The 24,607-nt window shown below is 39.5% G+C and overlaps 1 protein-coding gene across 2 annotated transcripts in view; it reads right to left on the minus strand.

The window, feature by feature from the left end:
- Positions 1 to 24,607, minus strand: part of PHF8 (PHD finger protein 8) — a gene marked incomplete at its 5' end in the record, with an annotated part of 85,850 nt that overhangs the window by 30,987 nt on the left and 30,256 nt on the right. Inside the window, 10 exons of one of the 2 annotated variants that reach the window (XM_079727124.1) lie at positions 1,636 to 1,949; positions 2,551 to 2,684; positions 3,197 to 3,282; positions 3,577 to 3,755; positions 8,030 to 8,133; positions 8,897 to 9,199; positions 10,911 to 11,000; positions 13,514 to 13,605; positions 14,843 to 14,949; positions 15,317 to 15,404. In XM_079727124.1, coding sequence (XP_079583250.1) covers positions 1,636 to 1,949; positions 2,551 to 2,684; positions 3,197 to 3,282; positions 3,577 to 3,755; positions 8,030 to 8,133; positions 8,897 to 9,199; positions 10,911 to 11,000; positions 13,514 to 13,605; positions 14,843 to 14,949; positions 15,317 to 15,404 — 1,497 coding nt within the window. The remainder of the gene's footprint in view (positions 1 to 1,635; positions 1,950 to 2,550; positions 2,685 to 3,196; positions 3,283 to 3,576; positions 3,756 to 8,029; positions 8,134 to 8,896; positions 9,200 to 10,910; positions 11,001 to 13,513; positions 13,606 to 14,842; positions 14,950 to 15,316; positions 15,405 to 24,607) is intronic. The other variant, XM_079727123.1, reaches the window with a different exon arrangement.

Below are 24,607 nucleotides of genomic sequence, written 5' to 3' on the forward strand. Positions count from 1 at the left end.
TTCAGGACAGAAGCGGAGCTTCAAATCAGGGGGATAACTGATGAACTAGTCAATAAGTGGTATTGGGGCAAATGACTATCCATGTGGAAAAAAATATAGATTCTTACCTCTCACAATTCACAAAACCTAATTCCAGAAAAAAAGCTAAAATTTTAACTTCTATACAAGTTTTAGGTGAAAGTATAAGAAATTCTTCTTACACAAAACATAAAATACAAAAAAAATTGATAAAGACGACTATGTAAAAACTGAAATCTGCTACATGCTAAAAGATACCATAAGTAAAATTAAAATACAAGCAACAGACTAAGAGAAAATATTTTTCAACACTTGCAGAATATATAAAAAACACTCCAACAAATCTAGAATACATAAAGAACTCCTACAAATCAATAAGAAAAACTAACATCCTGAAAATGAGTGAAAAACTGAATAGATAATTCACGGGAAAGGAATAAGGAAGAGCCAATAAACATAAAACAAACAAACTGCAACACCATTTTTTGCCATCAGATTGGCAAAAATTAAAAAGGCTGATAACATCCACTGTTGGTAAGGCTGTCGGAAAACAGGTATATCTCATACACCACTCATATACTGACCTTTTTGGAAGGAATTCGGCACTATCAACATTTATGTTGTATGTACCTTTAACTCAGCAGGTCTAGCTACCTTACAGAAATGTTAACGGGCACATGGGCACAAAAGGTTATTTACAAGAATTTTCAAAACACTAAAAATTAGAAACAACCTAAATGATAATCAGCAGGAAATAGTTAAACATATGATGCTATACCTATGCTACAGACTACTACGCAGCAGGTAGATCTCAATGCATTGATGAAGTGTATCTCTAGGTACTGATGTTGAAAGATACCCAAGTAAGTTGTAGAACCACACACACTAAACGAAACTATACCTCTATCTATTTATGTCTACATATGGGTGTAAACACAAGAAAATAAAAGGTATATATCAAACTGATAACAAAGGTTACCTCTGGATAACCTTTCTCAGAAGGGGAAGAGTGTTAGTCAAAGGGAATTTCTGCCTTCTCTGTCTTGTTCTAATTTTGGTCAATGAGGATTAATTTTTAAAATAATATTAAAACAAAAACCTACATTAAAGTCAGCTGCACTATACAAAAAAGTGCTTTATACATTGTAGTACTCAACAAAGTTTACTTTACAAAAAAGGAGTCATCTATTAAATGTGAAAAGCCCACCGAAAAGTCATCATAAACCTTTGCAAGGGATGAACTGAATGACACATAACACAAATGATACAGGTAATGGAAGTAAAATAGACAAGAGGGAAAAAAGAGTCACCAGCAGTGAAGATTGGACAATGCTAAAAATGGTTAATAGCTAATTATAATAGCTACCATTTTTTGAGGGCCTCCCATGAACAAGACACGGTGCCAGGTGCTCTGTGCAAGCATCATCTTTAATTCTTACATCAACCTGTGAGATATCCCCATTTTACAGATTAAGAAAATACGGCACAGAGAGACCAAGTGTCAGGCTTAAGGCCATGCCTTTGCTCACTACAGGCTGTCCTGGATTGGAATTGGGATTGAGACGGGGGCAGGGGGGAGCCCTCCTGGCCTGGACTCAAGTGCTCAGCTGCCCTTACTATACTCTGCATCCTTGAAGCATGCTCCCAAGCTGTCCTGTTCATCGAGACTGGCGTTCTCCTCCTCCTCCTCGCTCTCGGTTCTCCAGTATGCTGGCCGCTTGATGGGCCGCTTCCCTGGGATGCGCTGGGAAGCAGGACTGCTAGACACTGTGCCCAGCCCACTGCTGGAACTCCCACTGCTTCGGTCCTGCCCCCCGGTCCACCAGGCCTGCAGGCTGGAGGTAGCTGGCGAGGATGATGAGGATTGCAGGTTGGCCATGCACAGCATGCCCTGGATGGCCTCCTGAGTGCTGGGAGAGGCAGGGGCCTCGCTGCAAGGGACAGAGGAGAAATGCTGAGGGAGTTTCTCTAGTTGTCAGAGGAAATCAGTCATCAGAAGAGTCAGGGAGGAGGGACAACAGCTGCCGGGGTCAGGGTGGGAGGAAGGAGGAGAGAACCATCCCTGGCGAAAAACCAGAAACCACACTAAAGGTCAAAATAGTATCAAAGACTATTTTCATAAAAAGGCCAGTCCTTCTTGACTCAAGTCTCTCCATAGACAGCAGGCAAGAAGGCAAAAAGAGGGGTGCACCTCCCTTCCTGTTCACCAATACTGCATTCTTTCCTTTTTCTTTTTTCTTAAAGCAAGGCCCAGAAAAGGCCCAGCTCTTCTTCCATGCCTCTTCTAACTTCCAAAAACCCCCAAACTTATTACCCTTGAAGTCCGTATATCCTCTCTCAGTCAGATCTTAAGTACCTCGGGACAGATTTCATGTCTACTTTATTCTTTCAGCCCAAATGCCCTGGCTAATTTTTGTCCCTTTAAATGACCCAATTAATATCTACTGATTGGTTGACCTAGCCCTTTGGGTGGCAGGTGGGGGTGTGTGTTGTCTGAACACCTAGAAAGGGGAGATCAAAGCCAGTACTCACGTGAGGGCAGCATAGTCAGGTCCCCCCACCTGCCTGCTGGCCTTGAGCAGATCAAGAATTCCACCAGCTCCACTCCCATTTCCAAGCTTGCCTTCGACCCCTTCTACCATGTCCTCATCTGTTGTATAGTCCTCCTGTTGGAGAAAAAGGATATCACCTCAGCTGCCCAGGGTTGGTCTGGTAAGGCCCCAATACAGGGTTGACAGTCTCACTCCTGATACTAATATCTTCTGAGCACCAAGTGTCTACCAAGTACTAAGCAGAATATTTGTTCTTTCATCTTAATCTCCACAGCATCTTTGTGAGGCAAGTCTAACTCCCATTTTACAGATAAGGAAACTAAGGCTCAGTGAAGTTAAATAATTTGTGTAAAGTCACAAACAGATATTCCAAATCAGATACTCTTTCTGCTACATCACACTGACTTTTATTCTACTCTATATTAAAGAATTTTTAAAATATTTCAACTAAAGTATAATCTTCCATTTATATGTTCAGGAGCACTTAGCCCACAGTCTTTTATTTTATAAATATTTTAGGAATGGAATGCATAGGATGTCTCCCCCACCCTCAACTAGAATGACAATCTGTATTCTGTCTACGTAACCAGAATGAGCAGAAGATTAGAAACAGGGCAGGCCCCTACCTCAATGTCAAACTCAACTTCTCCTGGTTCACGAACTCGGTTGGGGTCAGAGCAAGGCTTCGCACGGGGCAACTTTCGGGGAAATTCTAGAAAGCAATGGAATGCACTTATCATGAAGCTAAGATTAGCATCTGAGCCAAACACCCAGGGGAAAGAGAATAAGACTATAATTTTCCTGAAAGTAATGACCACAGACGAGTAATTTAGGGAGGTTAGGAATTAGCTTATAAATAAATCTCTAGAGCAAAGGATACATGGAAGCCTACAGAGCTGGTAAATCAGAATGTCAACAAGCTCAGGCTTAAGGTCTTGAGTCTATCAAGCGGACCAAAAACAAACTGAAATGGGCAGGGCAGGAAAGAAAAAGAACAAGTACACACTTGGTCTTATTATCAGGGTCGCCTTCTCCTTTCCCAGTCTCTCATCAATCTGCAGTTCATCATCTGAATCCAAGTCAAATTCATCCTCCATCACCTGTTCTGCCACCAGCCTAGGCTTGTCTACCTTCTTTGCGATCTTGGCTCGCCGAGACTTGGATAAGCTCTTTACCCTCTTGGCACTGGAGAGAGAGTGAAGGTGAACATAAAAACAGTCACACTCGATGGCAATTCTACCCAAATTGATCTACAGATTCAATGCAATCCTATCTAAATCCATCTAGTTTTGTAGAGATTAATAAGCTGATACTAAAATGTATATGGGCATACAAAGGACTTAACATGGCCAAAACAATTTCAAAAAAGAACAAAGTTGGAGGACTTATACTACTCAATTTCAAAATTTACTATAAAGCTACAGTAATCAAGGTAGTGTGATATTGCCATAAGGATAGACATACACATCAATGGAACAGACCTGTGAGTCTAGAACTAAACCCTTAAATTTATAGTCAGTTGATTTCTGACAAAGGTGCTTATTAGGCAATTCAGTGGAGAAAGAATAGTCTTTTCAACAAATGATGCTGAGGTAAGTGGATATCACATGCAAAGAAATGAATGTGCACTCTTACCTCATATCATACACAAAAATTAACTAAAAATGGATCATAGATCTAAATGTAAAAGCTAACACTATAAAACTTCTAGAAGAAAATATAGGAAAATATCTTTGTGGCCTGAGATTAGGTAAAATTCAAAACAATTGTGCTTCAAAAGACACCATTAAGAAAATGAAAAGACAAGCCACAGACTAGGAGAAAATATTTGTAAATCATTTATCTAGAAAAGGATTTGTATCCAGAATATTTAAATAACTCTTAGAATGAAACAAAAGACAAACAAAACCAATTAAAAAATAAGCAAAAGATCTGAATAGACATTTCTCTAATGATGATATATAAATGGCTCAACATTATTAGTCATTAGGGAAATGCAAATCAAAACCACAATAAGATACCACTTTACATCCATCAGAATGGCTATAATCAAAAAGACAGACAATAACAACCATTAGCCAATATATGGAGAAACTCATAATTGCTGGTAGGAGTGTAAAATGGTACATGCTTTGGGATAAATTTTGGCAATTTCTTAAAAAGCTAAACAGAGTTGCCATATGACCCAAAATTTTACTCCTGAGAAACAAAAACACGTCCACACAAAAACTAGTACTCAAATGCTCATAGCACCATTATTCATAATAGCGAAAAAGCATAATCAATCCAAATGACCATCAACTAGTGAATGGATAAACTAAATGTGGTATATCCACACAATGAAATACTATTGAGCAATAAAAAGGAACAAATTAATGATACTTCTACATCATGGATGAACTTCAAAAACACTGTTAAGTGAAAGAAGCCAGACACAAGAGACTACATATGTATGATTCCATTTATATGAAGTGTCTAAAAAAGCAAATCCATAGAGATAGAAAGTAGATTAGTGGTTGCTTGGGCCTGGGGAAGAGAACCAGGACTGACTGTAAGTGGATATGAGGGATCTATTTGGTGTGATAGAAATGTTCCAAAATTATATTGTGGTGATGGCAGCGTATTCTTTAAATTTACTAAAAGTCATTTAATTGTACACTTAAAACAGGTTAATTGTATGGTATGTAAATTATACCTCAAAAAAGCTGTTAAAATATATAAAGGAAGTAGAAAGAACTCAAAAGTGGCTTAAATAATCCTGTTACACATGGTAAACAATATTAACCAGTACAGACTGCTCAAATAAGCCTTATAGTTAAGAGAAACAAGTTTCTGGTAAATCAGTACACTTGACACATTCAGCAAATAGTCATTTGGTGAACTGGATTTTAGTGAATTAGCTGTTTTCTACCTCATAGGGTTGCTGGGAGGATTAACGAGCTAATGTAGAGACTGACACGTGGCAAGTGGCCCAATGGTAGCTAATCTTATAGTTCTCTGGGCCTCACTTTCCCACGTTAGTAAAATGGGGATAACAACACTTACCCTCAGGGTTGTTGTGAGGACTAAATAAAATAATGTATGTAAATGGCTAAGATAGAGTCTGACACAGAGCAGGTGCTCAATAAATGGTAGCTATTTAACCTTGATCTTTTATTAACTTCTAATAATGAAAAATCTCAAACATATATAAAATATTAAAAACTCCCATGTACCTATGACCCAGCTAAGTTTTAGCAATTATCAACACACAGCCAATCTTGTTTCATCTACACCTCAGTCCCCACAAAACATGGCATTATTCTGGAGAAAAGACCAGATATAATATTATATTGTCTATAAATATTTCTATACCTTGACTCCCTAGGTTCACTTAGCAGCAGCCTCTGGCAGGTGCAAGAAGGTAATAGAAGCAGCACAAGAAAGACTGGTGAGGAAGGGGAAAATGTCTCATTGTGTCCTCAATAGCCATTATAGGCTGGACCCTTAGGACTCTTAATTTTCTCTACCCCAGCAGACCAACCATGGGTTCTAGACAAAGGCAATGCTCAACAGTCTCTATAATCTTATTCTTCAGTAACTATGTTCTCAAATAACAAGGATAGCTCTGCTGCTTTCAGAATCTCCCCTGCCCTCACACTCCCTTTTCCCTTATTTCCCAGCCAGGTAGACCTACTACCTTGGGATCTGAAAACAATCTTTTCCTACAAAAAGGCTGTTAAGGTATCCTTGTCGCTTATGTTCCTACACTGTTCATACTCTGTACTTAACTCTTGACTGCTCCTATCTGGTGTTCTGAGTGTCCAGATGGTAACTTTTACTGTCTTCCTTTGCCTCCCTACATGTTTGAGGGTTTCTGATGACCTACTTAGCTTGTGGCCATACCCACAACCATCATCATCACCACCACCACCATCACCTTTCATCTTCAACTTCATCATCATATTCATAAGAGCGACCATTTATTAAGCATTTACTATGTGCCAGAACCTGTGACAGGCACTTTACATGCATTACTTCATTTAGTCCTCCAACAACCCTAAGGTTAGTTTTATCTATAGAATAGATAAAATGAGGACAGAGAGGTGCAGATACGTTAATTAGTTTGTCAAGGTCACATAGCGAATACGTGACAGAGCAGGGATTCAAATTCGGGATTGTCTGATTCCCAAGCTGGAGCTTTTTGCCAAGATGTGCTTTTATTTTATTCTTTTAGAAAACATTCTGTTAAAAATTATTTTAGGGCTTCCCTGGTGGCACAGTGGTTGAGAGTCCGCCTGCCGATGCAGGGGACACGGGTTCGTGCCCCGGTCCGGGAAGATCCTACATGCCGCAGAGCGGCTAGGCCCGTGAGCCATGGCCTCTAAGCCTGTGCTCTGCAACGGGAGAGGCCACAACAGTGAGAGGCCCGCGTACCGCAAAAAAAAAAAAAAAAAAAATTATTTTAAGAAAAGTAATATGTGCTCACTGTATAAAATTCAAATGCTTTTGAAGTGAAAATTTCCTCTCTTGCTTCCCCTATTCTACTTTCCAGAGATAACTACTGTTACAAGTTTGGTGTGACAAGTATAAAATATGTGACAAATATATTTATTTGCATGAATGTGTATAAACATCTCTGGAAGGAAATCGTTGACATTGGTTTTCCATGCGGAGGGGAACTTGGGAACAGAGAGGAGTGGGAGCAAAATTTTTCACTATGTATTCTTTCACACTTTTTGAATTTTAAACCACATAAATTAAATTTTAAACCTCTTCAAAAAGGTTAAGTTAAAGGAAAAGGTGTGTATGTTGTTTTTTTACACAAACACACACACATATGTGCATACGTGCTTTTTTTAAAAGTTAAAATGAACTATTCCTATATATTATCTTGCAACCTGATTTTTTCACTTAAAATATATCTTGGAAATCTTTTCACGTCAGTAGATAGTAAACTCATTCTTTTTAAGTTACAAAGCATTCTATTCCATAGATGTACCATAATTTATTTATCCAACCTTTATTGATGAACGTTTCCAATTGCTTACTATTACAAACAATGATACAGTGACTACTAAATATTTCTCTTTACACACCTGTGCAAATATTTCTGCAAAATAAGTTCCTAAAAACTGAATTGCAAAAGGTATATAAAAAACTAATGCTCTTAACCAGTATGCTGTACTACCTCCTATTCCCACCAACAGTTCTGATCCACTGACTTGCTGAAATTTCTAGAACTTATACAAGATTTTTCTCAGGACTGCCAATTAGTTCCAGACCTCTCCCCCTTCCCACCCCCAATACCACCGTGGTTCTCTGTACTAAGGAATGTTATCTGATAATATCTGGTTATTTCCCCAAGCACAGTCCCTCCCTCACCCATGTCCCAGCCCCAGGTCCCAATTCCATGCCTTGTCTTAGTGGCATATTGCCACCAACAATCCCAGCATCTCTGCTTCTTCTCCCCACCTCACCTGCCATTAGACATCAACAGGGCCAGCGGGACCTCATTCCCATCAAGGTCCAAGTCTGGCGAGTCATCATCTGAGTCATTCAAGCAGGTACCAGTGATGTTGAACTGTAGGAGGAGGAGGCTCAGTTGTCACCTGTCTGGAACTCCCATGTGAATCAGAATGACCAGTTCCCTCTGGTTTCACTGGTTGAGTTCACTGTCAAAACCACCTGAACCAAGGCCTTCTGCTATGCTGTCCCCCCACCCCCAACCCAAATGATCACAGGAGCAGAAGGCTGAGAATGTATGGCTGGCTCAGGGGAAACCTATCAATCTTGCAAAACATGTTCCCTAAAAAGAGGTGGAGCATCTTCACATGCCTATGGAGGGCGCCACAATCTTGAAGCAAGGTGGAGCCCTGGAGGAGGGCTTTTCTCAAGAACCTGTTCAAGATTCCAACCTGCCACTCGTATACCATGCTCTCAAATGTCATTCCCATCCCAGCATTTCAAGATTCATCTCAAGTGTCACGTTTACTGAGAAGAGCTCCTGACCATCGCCCCTACCCAGATAGAATCATCCCCTCCCATGTCTCAGGGTACCACACACACCCTTGATCGTGGCATCCACAACACTTCATTGCACTCATTTCTTTTTATGCCTATCTTTCTCACTAGCCTGTCAGCCTCTTGAGGGTTATGTCCACAGCACCTATCACAGTGCCCAGCATAGACAAGATCTCAATAAATGCCTGTTAAATGAGTGGGACTGGTAGCCAAACACCAGGGGCCCTAAGGGAGGTGGGAGGACAGGAGAGCCTATCCTTTTTATACCCTGCTCTTCCAAGGGACCCAAAAGGGTTGGGCTGAACCCAAGGGCCAGCACCCACCTTTGCTTTCTGGGAACAGCCTGTCTTCAGTGCCTGATGACTGTATGTGTCCATGAGATTATAGCTCAATTGGCCAGCAGGCCCCAAGGCTGAGCTCTCCTTGCCCTTTCGCTCTGCCTTCTTGAAGAATTCCTTGGGCTTCAGGCCTTTCTTCTTTGAACCACTTTTGGAGGGCAGTGACAGCCTGGACATGGATACTGAAGTGGAATGGGCTGGCCTGGTTAAGGGAATGGAGCCGGCTGGGAAGATCCTCTGCAGCCCAAAGATATTGCTTGTCTTCCCAACGTTCTGTTGGAAGATATCCTACAAGAGTGTTAGTACATGAGGGGGTTAGAGCTTACTCAAGGGTTCACTCTGCACTAAGAGCAGAGGTCTGTTCATGGCACTGGCAGTACTGCCATGAAGGGGCTTAAAGATGCTCCACATATGCACTTATGCACACCCTAGTTTTGGCACAATAAGTCATCAAGAATTTACTGGGTGGCATTTCTTTACCCAGCCATTGACGAGTAAGGAGAAGACGAGCAGAGGAAAAGCTCAGCACTACTGTCAAAACCGGAGAGGAAAAGACTCCAAGAGCAGCTGACATGAGACAGAAAATAACTGAGTACTAAAATGTGTGGTTCCAACTCTAAGGACCACAGGATTTGAGAGCAGGAGAGAGGTTCTAGTCCTAATTCTGCTACTAGCCTCCCACCTTCATCTTATTCATAGCAGTTATGCTTTGATTGATTGTATATATTGAGCTTCCACATTAAGATTTCATTTGAAAAAAAGGATTTCATTGCTTCAAAACATTTGAAAGCCAATGAAAAAGATATGATCCATCTCTTAAGTCCTCTTCCAACCAGCCCAAAGTTCTGTGTATATAAAACTGGTTTAAGTGGGAAGAGCCAGAGAAAAGGTAGGCCTAAAACCCTGAAGGATTCTGACAGATGGAAGTGGTGGAAAATGAGGTAGGAGGTGGACAATGTAAGCTATGGTGTAGGCAGTGAAACATGCTGCAGGAGGTGAGGCTAGAACCCCAACTTCCCAGTAGCTCACTCTGACCACCCTTCAGCACAGATTTAGTGCCTATATCCTGGGCACTAAATGGAACCTTACAGCTTCTGAGCTAAAGGAAAGTTGAAACTTCCTCAAATCCAATTCTCCTCTGGTGCCTTTGCTACTTCACCAGCCCACACTGAGTTCTCTCTTTGCTGTAGTCTATTAATAACAATGGCTCACATTTATTGAGTACTTACTCTGCCAGGCACTGTGCGAGGGGCTCTATATACATTAGCTCTTAATCATAACAAAACTCTGAAAAGGTGGTGTTATCCCCACTTTACAGATAAGGATACTGAGGCTCTGAAAGGCTTGCAAATGACAGAGCAGGAACCAGAACCCAAGTTTCTCTGAGTCTCTTACCACTGCACCTTACTGTCTCGTGGTATATGCCACCTGTTGAAACATGGCTTTGTAATCATCTTCAACCCGGGAGAACTGTCATTTTGTAGAATGTAGAGACTGAGTCAAAATATTAATAACAACAACTACTACTACTACTACTATGACCTCTGCCACCCACGACCACCATGACCCACCAGCAGAATTTACTGAGCACCTACTGTGTGCCAAGCCCTATACTTAGTGCTCAACCTGTATTATTTTACTCAATCCTCTTAATAATCCCTCAGTAGTTATTAGTTATCCCCACTTTAGACATGAGGAAACTGAGGCTCAGACAGGTTAACTTTCCTCAGGTTCCTCTACTAGATTGTGAGTTCTTTGTGGGCAGGCACTGTATTATTTATGTATCCTAAGCACCTAGCCCAACATGTGGCACACTTGAGGGCACACTTGAGGCACATAATAATTATCTGAATGAATGAATAAATGAATGAATGAATAGGGTACTTGGCGGGGTCTTCCCAATCCTTCCCCTGAGCTCTCATGCCAACTGCAAAAGCCTGACCTGCCACTTGAGCCTTGAGCCCTTCCCAAACGCCTCCCCTGCTCCCATGCTTCTTACTTCCACCAGGCGAATCTCCCTAGCCAGATCTTTAATGAGCTGTACGGTCCTCACTGTCTCCGGGATCTCATCCTCGTGGTCTGGCAGAGCCTGTCAAACAAAAGGCATGAGGAATAGATCCACACATAAATGAACAACTGATTTTCAACAAAGTTACCAAGGCAATTCAATGGAGAAAGGGTAGTCTCTTTAACAAATGGTACTAGACTGATCAGATACCCATATGCAAAAAAAGAACTTCATTCCATATCTTGCACCAGACACACACACAGACTCACAATGGATCACGGACCTAAATGTCAAATCTAAAACTATAAACCTTTTAGAAGGAAACAGAGGAGAAAATCGTTGGGACCTTGGGTTAGGCAAAGATTTCTTAGGACACAAAAAGTATGAACCATAAAAGAAAAAACTGATAAATTAGACTTATTAAAAAATAAAAACTTCTTTTAGAAAAACACTGTTAAGACAAACCACTGACTGGGAGGAAATATTTGCAAAACATATATCTAATAAAATAAAGGACAGTGTCAAGAGGTGTGAGGAACTTAGTTGTGGCTTGAACCATACCCCTCAGAAAGTCAAGAACCTCAGCAAGATCCCTGGGAACAACCCAGCCTCTCCACTTGTGAGGACAGAACTCAATGTTGAGCAGCTACAAGCCCACAGCTAGCCCAACAGCAACCCGGGGAGAGACCTGTTGATTGTCTCTCTTTTAATTCATTTGCAATCTTATTTATCAATACATCTCTATGCAGACAGACAGCTCAAACTTTTCCTCTGTGACTTCTTCCACCAGTTTTGACTTGAATTCTGTATCCAGAGGACTGATAAAAATTCCTCAGCATTTCCTCCTTGCTTCCCATGGTTTGATTCCTTTAACTCTTTTAATCCATCTGGAATTTATTTTGGTGGCTGGGCAGTGATGGGGGCTGAGAACCCATGTGACCCAGCTGGATAACCTTGATAGCTCTCTCCTCCCAGCCCAGGGGCTCTGGAAGGGTGAAGGAGCAACTCCTTCTCTTCACAAAAGAGAAGTTGTCTGCACTTCACAAAAGACTTCTCCCATGAGTGTGGGCTCCTCAGTTCTGTGTCCTACTCTCTTCCAGCTCCCTTTGGTCACACTGTTTGGGGCCATCCCTTGGTCCCTGAGGCCATCCTGGCTCAGGACATGAGTGCTTAGGACCTACCCACCTCCCTCCCTTTTGGTGTTCCTGGGACAGAGTCACTCTGAAGTTCACTTCGTGGGAGGGTCAGGTGTGGATGCAGAGTCAGAGATGAAACCCAAGGTAGCCACACCTGAGGGATGTGGCAAAACAGAATCGAAGGCTAAGGCCCAGGTGCAGTTGAGTCCAGGGAGCAAAAGGCCCAAAACATGAAGTCCAAGGATACCTGGGGGGAAGGCTGTCAACAGGAAATGGGGAGATTGTGCACATTTAAGCCTGCAGTGGCTGAAAAGTCTCCTCAGGCTACTGTATGCAGGGGAAGGAATCTACAAAGAGTATCAGAAGCATAAAAGAGTATATTGATATTTCCTTTTTTTGCATTTCTTATAATTGGTTTTTAAATAAATTCAACATTTTGAGTAGGTAATCCATTCACGTAGTTCAAAAATCAAACAATATAGAAAGATATATATTGAAAAGCCTCAGTATATATCTGACCCTGCCATCAGCTCCCCTAGCCCACCCCAACAGGTAACCACTTTTATTAGTTTCTTCTGCATCCCTCCAGATTGTGTCTTCAGTCAAATACAAGCACATACAAATATAATTCTTCTTTTCCCCCCTTTTACACATAAGGTAGCGCACTATACACATAGTTCTACACTTTTACATGATAAATTCTGGAGATCTTTCCAAATCAGTACATAAAGAGCTTTCTTAATCTCTTTTAGAGCTGTTTAGTATTCAATTGGATAGATGGATATTGGTATAATCCTAAAAAGCCATTTTGTCAGTATACATCAAGAGTCTTACATTTTTTCACATACTTTGATCTAGTGATCGCTCTTCTAAAAATCTATCCTGAAGAAACAATCAAGAGATGAGGAACAAAGACTAATGCAAACAGCTATTTACTGCATGATTTTCTAGAACTATCTCCCAAATAAATAAATAAGCAACAATAAACAGGTGGTTAGGTAAGGATGGTACATCCCTGCAAAAGAATATCATGTAACTATTAATGTTTGTGGAGAACTCTGATGATACAGAAAAATTAAGATAAGCCAACCAATTCAGATACAAAATTATATGTACAGGGTGAGAGCAATCATGTTTTAAAAATGAATATTAAAAAAACAAAAGAAAGTATACCCAAATGTTAATGTTTATTCCCCGAGTTAAAATTACAGGTGAAGTTTTTCCTTCTTTACACTCTTCTGTATTTTTCTAATTCGCTACAGTAAGCATGTATTACTTTTTATAATCAGAAAGAAAGGTTTAAAAATATAATCCAAGGAGTCCTAGCCCAGTCCTCTACTCTAATCCTAGGAGCCCACAAACCTCCCTAGTTTCCTCCATGTTCCCAGAGGATCTTCCCAAAGCCAGTCCCTGCTGAGAGTAGACCTCTAAAGTAGGTAGAGAAATAAGTATATTTACTTCTTTCCTTGTCCAGGCTCTAAAGGCCAAGTTCAGGGCTTTACCACCATGGACCAGGTAGGAGGCAGGGTGTCTCCTGTTTTCTCGCAAACCTAAAGGGGGAAAGAGGAAGGTAGAGTGTCAAAGAAGCCATGCAGGGAAGTGAAGGACTTGTTAGTTTTTTTCAGGCAACCAGAGAAAATGCTCAAGGTCCTGAGCACAACTCCAGATCTCAGTTCTTATAATGGTGTTCATTTTATGACTACCTTGATGTCTACTAGCTCATTTAATCCTATACCCAACCCTATAAGCCAGATATCATTATCTTCATTTTATAGTTCAGGAAATGAGGCTCAGAGAGGCAGAGAGACAACCAAAGGCCACACCTGGTAAGTGCCAAAGCCAAGATTGAAACCTCATCTGTCTAAATCTGAGGCCTGTGCTCCTTCTACACTACTCTGCCTCTTGGGTTTCAAAATGTGAACACTCAGGACAACTGCCACCTACACAGATCTGAAGAGCCATTAATGCCTTGTTCTGAGTTACTCCAGGAGGAGGTTATAACAAACATCCAGATTTAGGCTCAGTAAAGAATTTTCTACTGAACTAAGCTGTTCAGAACAGAAAATAATAAGCAGTTAGTCATCCAGCCTCTGAATGAACACTTAAGTGATGGTCTGCCTAGATGGCAGAATAAGGGATTGAGGTACTGCATAAGAGACTGTACCCATTGGCCTCTGAGGTTCTTTGTAACTCTTCCTGGCCAAGTCACCTTGAAGAATCTCAGGTCTGAGTAAGGGAGCCACTCTATTTCCAAGCAGACCAGGAAAGAGGAAACCCAGCAGGTTGGCTTCTACCTGGGCTGATACCCAGGAACCAAACCAATGATGGGTAGTCAGGACTGGGCCTTGTCCCCAGGGGAAGCATGTCCAGGGAACTGACACTATACCGATTGAGTTTCTTACTTTAATTGGCAGGAAATAGGAATAATTTCACTGTGATCCAATTTTCTCAGTCCCCTTTGCTAAATAAAAAAGTTAAAATCCATGCCCTACCCTACATTACGATTAGTAAAAAAGCCAATTTCAAAAGATCACATCCTTTGATTCCATTTTTATAGCATTCTTGAAATGACAAAATTACAGAGATGAAAAAGAGATCAGTGGTTTCCTGAAGTTATGGATAGTTCAGGGGGAGAGAGTGGGTGAGGTTATAAAAGGGTAACACTACAGAGATCTTTGTGGTGATGGGTACTGTATCTTGATTTGAGGTGATGGTTATGTGCACATGTGCACACACATATGGTCAGGGCAGCAGGGCAAAAAGGACAGTTGGCAAAGGGCTCCATACCTCGAAAGATGTCCAGGATATGCTTTCCCACATACCAACAGATGGTCTCAAAGTTGGGGAACTTGAAGAGGTCTGCTGTGCTCAACCGCTTCTCAATCTCATAGGCTCTGGAGGAAGTAGGCACAACAATAACAATGATAACAAGGACCCTGTTTACTGGGCACCTACTATGTATCAGGTATTGCTCTGGATGCTCTGTATCCATTATCTCTAATCCTCACAACTACCCTCTAAGACCTTACAGAGGGTTAGGAAACTTGGGCTCAAAGATTATGTGACTTGACAAAATTCACATAACTACTAAGTGAGGAAGAGGTATTCATCTTCAGACTGAACATCATCAGAAACCAGTATCCATTCCTTTCTGATCATCTTGCCTCCCTTCTATGCTGCACTCCTCACAATAGCAGAGAACTCAAGGACTCTAGCAGATGGGAATGGCCAACTTGGGATCACCAGAGCTTCAGGACTCACTTGAGCTGCATTTCAATGTTAAGGCTGTGTAAGAAGTTCCCTCCAAAGGCAAGGCAGTCCACGGGGGTCAGCACAGCATGGATCCATCCTGCAGTGTAACAAGGCAAAAAACATAGCTGGCAGAGGGCCTTTCTTCTTTGGACATCACCACTGCCCACTCAGCTCAAACACATCTCCTTAGACCAGCCAGCCTGGCAGTAATTCAGAACATTCTAGCTTCCTCCACTCTCCCAACGCCCATCCTAGCCAAGTCTGCCATCATTATAACCCTGAACTGCACCAACCTATGGGGTTAATAAACTCCTACTTCCCTTCTCTGCACTTCAAAATCTCTTCATTGCCTCACCCATCCTCTGTCTTATTGCTAAGAAAGGCATCACCTCCTTGCCATGACTACCCGTTCTAACTCTGCGCTAGGTAAAACAAAGAGCTTTTGTGTTAGACAGACCTGGGTTCAAATCTTGCCGTTTCCTATAGCTAAATATCCACTTTACAGGTTGGTTGTGGAGGATGTACCTAGTTGAAACTAAATTATTTTCCTTGCCCTTGACCCTATACTGCCTTCTGGGACCTTCTGATTTTTCTTCTGACATCTCTCTCATATTCATCTCCCCTTCTTCATCCATCCATCCTACTAATGGCTTGGCTCAGATCCATCATTATCTCTCACCTACGCTATTTGCAACAGCCTACAAACTGGCTCCTCTAACACCAGTGGTTCTTTAAGGTGTGATCCAGGGAATCCTGGGGCTCCTTGAGACTCTTTCAAAGTATATGCATATGCATGGTCAAAACTATGTTCATGATAATACTAAGATGTTATTTGTCTTTTTAACCCTCAGTATACAGTGGAGTTTTTCAAGGGGTACATGACATGATATCACAACACACAGAAGCAGATTTGAGAACACAAGTTTTCTGCTAACCCAAATATTAAACAGATTTGCAGAAATGTAAATGTCAATCTTTTCACTAAATTTTTTTAGTTTGAAAATAGTTATTTTCCATAAAAATTGTTACTTATGCTAACATGTAATGGGTTTATTCTTGTTTTTTCCTCAATGAACTAATAAATATTTTTAAATTCTCAGTTTTAATTTATAATATGGTAAATATTAATAAATATAAACCATATAAATAAAAGCTCTTTGGGGTCCTCAATAATATTTAAGGGTATAAAGAGGTCCAGAGTCCAAAGTGTTTGTAAACCACTGGTCCACACCAATCTCAACCTCTGAAGTCCATCCTCCACATCTCAACCCTAAGTGATATATCTGAAATGCAAATCTGCCCATGTCACCTCTTGCTTGAAACTCTTCAATGAAATGTACATCCACAGAAGAATAGATAAACTGCTGTATACTCATACAATGGAATACTAGAAAGCAAGTGAAATGAATGAACAATAGCCACATGTATCAACATGGATCTCACAATCATAATGTTCAGAGAAAAAAGTTGAGAAAAATACATCTAATATGATTCCATTTATATAACATTCAAAAACATGTAAAATAATACTATATACTGCTTACTAAGGCATACCTATGTAATAAAGGGATAAAAATGCATGAGAATGATATCATCAACTTCAGGACAACAGCTAGCTCTGAGAGGGCAGAATGGGAATGTAATTGAGGAGAGGTATATACAAGGCTTCAAATATGTTTGTAATATGTTATATTTTTAGTTGAGTTATAAACACATAAATGTTCATTATATTATTCTTTATATCTTTTGCTACATCTGAAATATTTCATTAGAAATTAAATAAACAAATAAATCTTCAGTAGTCCCCAGTTGCCTCTGAAGTAAGTTCAGCCTGCCAACCTTTTCAGCTTCATCTGCTCCCAGCCCTTGGTCTTTAGGCTCCAGTATCCATAAACTGCTTCAAACATCTTTGCTTTGTTTATGCCTTTCCCTTTATCTGAGAGGACTTTCCTGCCTTTCTTTCCTTGGTCAGTCTCTATTTACTCTTCAGGTGTCACTCTTCTGAGAAGATTTTTACAAACCTCTGGCCAGACTAAGTGCTCTTCTCTGTGCTCCCAAAACTTCTGGTGAATACCTCTATTGTGTCTATTAGAATATTATACTGAAATGGCCTATCCATCTTCTATCTCTAGCACCTAGCCCAATGTTGGGGCAGACAGTAGACATGAAATGCTAGTGGAACTAAGTAGATTGCACCCAGTTTCTGGGAATTTCTACCAAGATGCAAATGAATCCAACTCAAATCTCTGGTAGACAAATTCAATTCACCAGTTACCAAGTGCCCAGTGTACAAAAAAAAAAAACATCATGTGAGACCCAGCAAAAAATTCAAAGATGGGTGAATAAATGCATGGGAATAGAAAACTATAAAAGAGAAAAGCAGATGGGTATGGGAGTAGGAGGAGGGGGGCATGACTTGCCTCATCATATATTAAACATTCTATAAAACCAATGTAATCAAATCAATATGATATTGATATATGAATAGACAAACAGATCTGAGTAACAGAAAAGAAAATCCAGAATTATACAATATAATGTTAGACAAAGATGTTAGAATTATATGACACGAGTTTTAAAGGAGTCATCATAAAAATGCTTCAACAAACAATTACAAGCATCCTGGAAACAAACAAACAAAAGAAAGAGAAGCTATAAATAAGAAACAAGTACAAATTATAGAACTAAAAAATACTACATCTGAAATATATAATGAAACAATGGACTCAACAGAAGAATGGAGACAATGGAGAAAAGAATCAGAGAATTTGAAAACAGAACAATAGAAAGCACCCAATATGAACAAGAGAGAAGAAATAGACTGAGAGAAAAATAAACTCAGGAACCCAACAAGGACCAACTGTATAGCACAGGGAACTATATTCAATATCTTGTAATAACCTATAATAGAAAATAATCTGAAAAAAGATAGATACTATATATATAACTGAGTCTCTTTTTGCTGTATACCTGAATCACTGTAAATCAACTATATGCCAGTAAAAATAAAAAAAGACAAAAAAAATAAAGAACCATGCAATGGTACAGAAAAAAAACCCTCAGGAACCTGTGGGACTACAGCAAAATGTGTTATATTCGTATCATCAAAGACCCAGAAGAAAAGTTAGAGTGAGGGAATGAAAAAGTATTTGAAGAAATAATACCTAAAAATTTCACTAATGTGGCAAAAGACATAAGCCTACACATTCAAGAAGCTCGATGAACATATACAGTATAAACCCAAAGAAATCCACACCAAGACACATTATAGTCAAATTGCTGGAAAACTAAATAAAAAAGAAAAAATATTGGAAGTAGCAAGGAATGACACATACAGGGAGAAAAACAATTTAAAGGGTAGTCAAAATCTTATCAGAAACCACAGAAGCCAGAAGGAAGCAGCACAACATTCAAGTGCTGAAAGAAAATATCGACCCAGATTTCTACACCCAGGAAAAATACCCTTCAGGAGTGAAAGGGAAATCAAGAGATTTACAGATGAAGGAAAACTAACAGAATCTGTTGCCAGCAGACCTACCCTGAAACTCTAAACAGAGAGGAAATGATAAGAGAAGGAATCTTGGAACACCAGAAAGGAAGAACAATGGAAGAGTAAAAATACAGGTAAATACAATAGACTTTCCTGCTCTTGGGTATTCTAAATTATGTTTGACAGCTGAAACAAAAATTAAAACACTATGTGACATGGCTCTAATGTATGCAGAGGAAATATTTAAGACAAATACATTACATATGGTAAGGGTAAAGAGATGTGAAAAGAGGTAAGGTTTCAACTCTTTCTTCAAACTTGTAAAATGTCAATACCAGTAGACTGTCATAAGATAGATATATATGTATATATAAATATACACATATATGCAGAAAATTATAAGACACTGATGAAAGAAATTAAAGATGATACAAATAGACGGAGAGATATACCATGTTCTTGGATTGGAAGAATCAACACTGTGAAAATGACTCTACTACCCAAAGCAATCTATAGATTCAATGCAATCCCTATCAAACTACCACTGGCATTTTTCACAGAACTAGAACAAAAAATTTCACAATTTTTACGGAAACACAAAAGACCCCAAATAGCCAAAGCAATCTTGAGAATGAAAAACAGAGCTGGAGGAATCAGGCTCCCTGACTTCAGACTATACTACAAAGCTACAGTAATCAAGAGAGTATGGTACTGGCACAAAAACAGAAAGATAGATCAATGGAACAGGATAGAAAGCCCACAGATAAACCCCTGCATATATGGTCACCTTATCTTTGATAAAGGAGGCAGGAATGTACAGTGGAGAAAGGACAGCCTCTTCAAAGTGGTGCTGGGAAAACTGGACAGGTACATGTAAAAGTATGAGATTACATCACTCCCTAACACCATATACAAAAATAAGCTCAAAATGGATTAAAGTCCTACTTGTAAGGCCAGAAACTATCAACCTCTTAGAGGAAAACATAGGCAGAACACTCTATGACATAAATCACAGCAAGATCCTTTTGGACCCACCTCCTAGAGAAATGGAAATAAAAACAAAAATAAACAAATGGGACCTAATGAAACTTCAAAGTTTTTGCACAGCAAAGGAAACTGTAAACAAAACCAAAAGACAACCCTCAGAATGGGAGAAAATATTTGCAAATGAAGCAACTGACAAAGGATTAATCTCCAAAATTTATAAGCAGCTCATGCAGCTCAATAGCAAAGAAACAAACAACCCAATCCAAAAATGGGCAGAAGACCTAAATAGACATTTCTACAAAGAAGATATACTGATTGCCAACAAACACATGAAAGAATGCTCAACATCATTAATCATTAGAGAAATGCAAATCAAAACTACAATGAGATATCCTCTCACACCGGCCAGAATGGCCATCATCAAAAAATCTACAAACAATAAATGTTGGAGAGGGTGTGGAGAAAAGGGAACACTCTTGCACTGCTGGTGGGAATGTGAGTTCGTACAGCCACTATGGAGAACAGTATGGAGGTTCCTTAAAGAACTACAAATAGAACTACCATATGACCAAGCAATCCCACTGCTGGGCATATACCCGGAGAAAACCATAATTCAAAAAGAGTCATGTACCAAAATGTTCATTGCAGCTCTATTTACAATAGCCCAGAGATGGAAACAACCTAAGTGTCCATCATCGGATGAATGGATAAAGAAGATGTGGCACATATATACAATGGAATATTACTCAGCCATAAAAAGAAAGGAAATTGAGCTATTTGTAATGAGGTGGATAGACCTAGAGTCTGTCATACAGAGTGAAGTAAGTCAGAAAGAGAAAGACAAATACCGTATGCTAACACATATATATGGAATATAAGAAAAAAAATGTCATGAAGAACCTAGGGGTAAGACAGGAATAAAGACACAGACCTACTAGAGAATGGACTTGAGGATATGGGGAGGGGGAAGGGTAAGCTGTGACAAAGCGAGAGAGAGGCATGGACATATACACACTACCAAACGTAAGGCAGATAGCTAGTGGGAAGCAGCTGCGTAGCACAGGGAGATCAGTTCGGTGCTTTGTGACCGCCTGGAGGGGTGTGATAGGGAGGGTGGGAGGGAGGGAGACGCAAGAGGGAAGAGATATGGGAACATACATATATGTATAACTGATTCACTTTGTTATAAAGCAGAAACTAACACACCACTGTAAAGCAATTATACTCTAATAAAGATGTCAAAAAATTAATTAAATAAATATATACATATAGATCTGTATGTACATATATACATATATACACATATACATATACATATTTATCTATATATGTACATATACAGATATATGTGTATATGTCTATGTCTATGTACATATACATATATATCTATATATGTATACATATATACATAAATATCTATATATGTATACATATATATCTATATATGTATACATATATACATAAATATCTATATATGTATACATATATATATAAAACTAGAGCAAACACTAAAAAAAAATCTATATAGGGCTTCCCTGGTGGCGCAGTGGTTGAGAGTCCGCCTGCCGGTGCAGGGGACATGGGTTCGTGCCCCGGTCCGGGAGGATTCCACATGCCACAGAGCGGCTGGGCCCGTGAGCCATGGCTGCTAAGCCTGCACGTCTGGAGCCTGTGCTCCACAACAGTAGAGGCCACAACAGTGAGAAGCCCGCGTACCACAAAAAAAAAAAAAAAAAACTATATAAAACCTGAAGCTGAAAAATTCATATGGAAATTCTAGGGGCCCAGGAAGGCTGACACTTCCCAATTTCAAAACTTACTACAAGTGTACAATAACTGAGACAGTGTGATACTGTCATAAAGACAGGCATACAGATCAATGGAACAGAATTTAAAGTCCAGAAATAAACCAATACATGGCCTATGGTCAACTGATTTTTGACAAAGGTGTCAAGACAATTCAATGGGGGAAAGAATGGTCTTTTCAAATTGTTCTGGGACATCTGGACATCCACATGCAAAAGAATGAAATTGGACCCATATCTCACACCATATACAAAAATTAACTTGAAATGGATGAAAGACATAAATGTAAGAACTAAAAAGAAAACTCAGAAGGAAACACAGGTGTTAATCTTCATGACCTTGAATTAGGCAACTGTTTCTTAGATATGACACCAAAAGCACAAGCAAAGAAAAAAACAGATAAACTGGACTCTTGGGCTTCACAGAACAACATCAAGAAAGTGAAAAGACAACCTCCAGAATGAGAGAAAGTATTTGCAAATCATACATCTGATAAAGGTCTAAACCAAAATATATAAAGAATTCTTACAACTCAACAATAGAAAGACAAATCACCTAATTAAAGAATGGGCAGGGACTTCCCTGGTGGCACAGGGGATAAGACGCCACACTCGCAATGCAGGGGTCCTGCGTTTGATCCCTGCTCAGGGAACTAGATGTCACATGCATGCCGCAACTGAGAGTTCACATGCCACAACTAAGGAGCTCGTGTGCCGCAACTAAGGAGCCGGTGAGCTGCAACTAAGGAGCCTGCTTGCCTCAACTAAGACCTGGCACAATCAAGTAAATAAATAAATAAAAAGAATGGGCAGAAGTTTTGAATAGATATTTCTTCAAAAAAAGATATATAAACATCCAATAAGTGCATGGAAAGATGTTCAAAATCAATAGCCATTAGAGAAGCACAAATTAAAATCTCAATGAGCTACAACTTCACACCCACTAGGATGGTTATAATCATAAAGACAGGCAAAAACAAGTGTTGGGGAGGATGTGGAAAAATTCAGACCCTCATAAATCGTTGGTGGAAAATGCAGCTGCTTTAGAAAACAGTCTGGCAATTCCTCAAGAAGTTAAACACGGAGTTACCATATATATGACTCAGCAATTTCTCTCCTAGGTAGATATACCCAAGAGAACTGAAAATATATGTTAACACAATAACTTGTACATGAATGTTCATAGCAACACTATTCATAATAGGCAAAAAGTGAAAATAACCCAAATGTCTATAAAATGATGAATGGATAAACAAAATATGGTATATCCATACAATGGAATTATTATTCAGCCATTTAAAGAATGAAGTATGATAACATGGATGAACCTTGAAAATATTATGTTGGGTGAAAGAAGCCAGACATAAAAGACCACATATTGCATGATTCCATTTACATGAAATATTCAGAAAAGGCAAATTCATACACAGAGAAAAGTACAGAAGTGGTTGACAGGGGCTGGGGGGAAAGAAGGAATGGGGAGTAACTGCTAACAGGTACAGGGTTTCTTTTTGAAGTGATGAAAACTTTCTGGTATTAGATAGTGGTGATGTTTGCACAACTTCATGAATATTTTTTTAAAAACTGAATTGTACCCTTTAACATGGTAGTTTTTATGGTATGTGCACTATATCTCAATTTTTTTAAGCACATTTAACAAAATGAAGATACAACATATCAAAATATGTGACACAGCTACATCAGTGCTGAGGGGGGAATTTATAGCACTAAATGTTTATATTAAAAAAAAAGAAGAAAAGGGCTTCCCTGGTGGCGCAGTAGTTAAGAATCTACCTGCCAATGGAGGGGACACAGGTTCGAGCCCTGGTCCAGGAAGATCCCACATACCGTGGAGCAACTAAGCCCATGCGCCACAACTATGGAGCCTGTGCTCTAGAGCCCACAAGCCACAACTACTGGGCCCACGTGCTACAACTACTGAAGCCCGCGCACCTAGAGCCCGTGCTCCGCAACAAGAGAAGCCACCGTGATGAGAAGCCTGTGCACCACAATGGAGTAGCCCCCACTCGCCACAACTAGAGAAAGCCCATCTGCAGCAATGAAGACCCAGTGCAGCCAAAAATAAATAAATAAAATAAATTTATTTAAAAAAAGAAGAAAAGTCTGAAATCAATAATCTAAGCTCTCATCTCATGATTGGGAAAAGGAGAGCAAAATAAGCCCAAAGCAAGCAGAAAGAAGGAAAAACAAAGATAAAAGCAGAAATCAATGAAATTGAAAACAGAAAGACAACAGAGAAAAATCAATGAAACAAAAAGTGATTCTTTAAAAAGTTCAACAAAACTGACAAACTTCCATTAAGACTAACATAGAATAAAAGAGAAGGCACAAATTACTAACATCAGGAATGAAACACAGGGTAGCACTAGAGACTTGGAAGATATCAAAAGAATAATAAAGAAATACTATCTCTACACACATAAATTTGACAACTTAGATAAGATGGACCAATTGCTCGAAAAGCACAAACTTACAATTCACTCAATATGAAACAGATAATTTGAATAGCCTAATACAGGTTTAAAGAAATTGAATGTTAATTAAAAATTTCCCAAAAAGGAAATCTCCAGGTCCATGTGGCTGCAGTAAAGAATTCTACTGAACATTCTGAGAAAATTTAACACTAATTCTGAAATCAAGGAATTAAGAAATTAGAAAGTCAAGAAAAATCTAAATCAATGGAAAGACATATGTTCATGGAAGATTCAACATACTAAAGATGTCAACTTTCCCCAAATTGAGACAACTATGGGGACTCTTTCAAAATAAATACACTCAGACCCCACCCCAGACCAATGAATTTATAATTCTAGGGGTGAAGCCTAGGCATTTTTTGTTTTGGGGAAAAAAAAACCTACCCCCACCCAGGTCATTCTGACTTATAGTCTACAATGCCAGTCTCTCAGTCACTATCTCTAGAGTCACGGGGCTGAGAGTCCTGTTTTCTATCTGTCCACCAAATTGACATCAGTCCAGTGCAAAGGAGCCTATCAACTT

Source organism: Hyperoodon ampullatus (genome assembly GCF_949752795.1).
Source record: "Hyperoodon ampullatus genome assembly, chromosome: X".
NCBI classification, from domain to species: Eukaryota; Metazoa; Chordata; class Mammalia; order Artiodactyla; family Ziphiidae; genus Hyperoodon; species Hyperoodon ampullatus.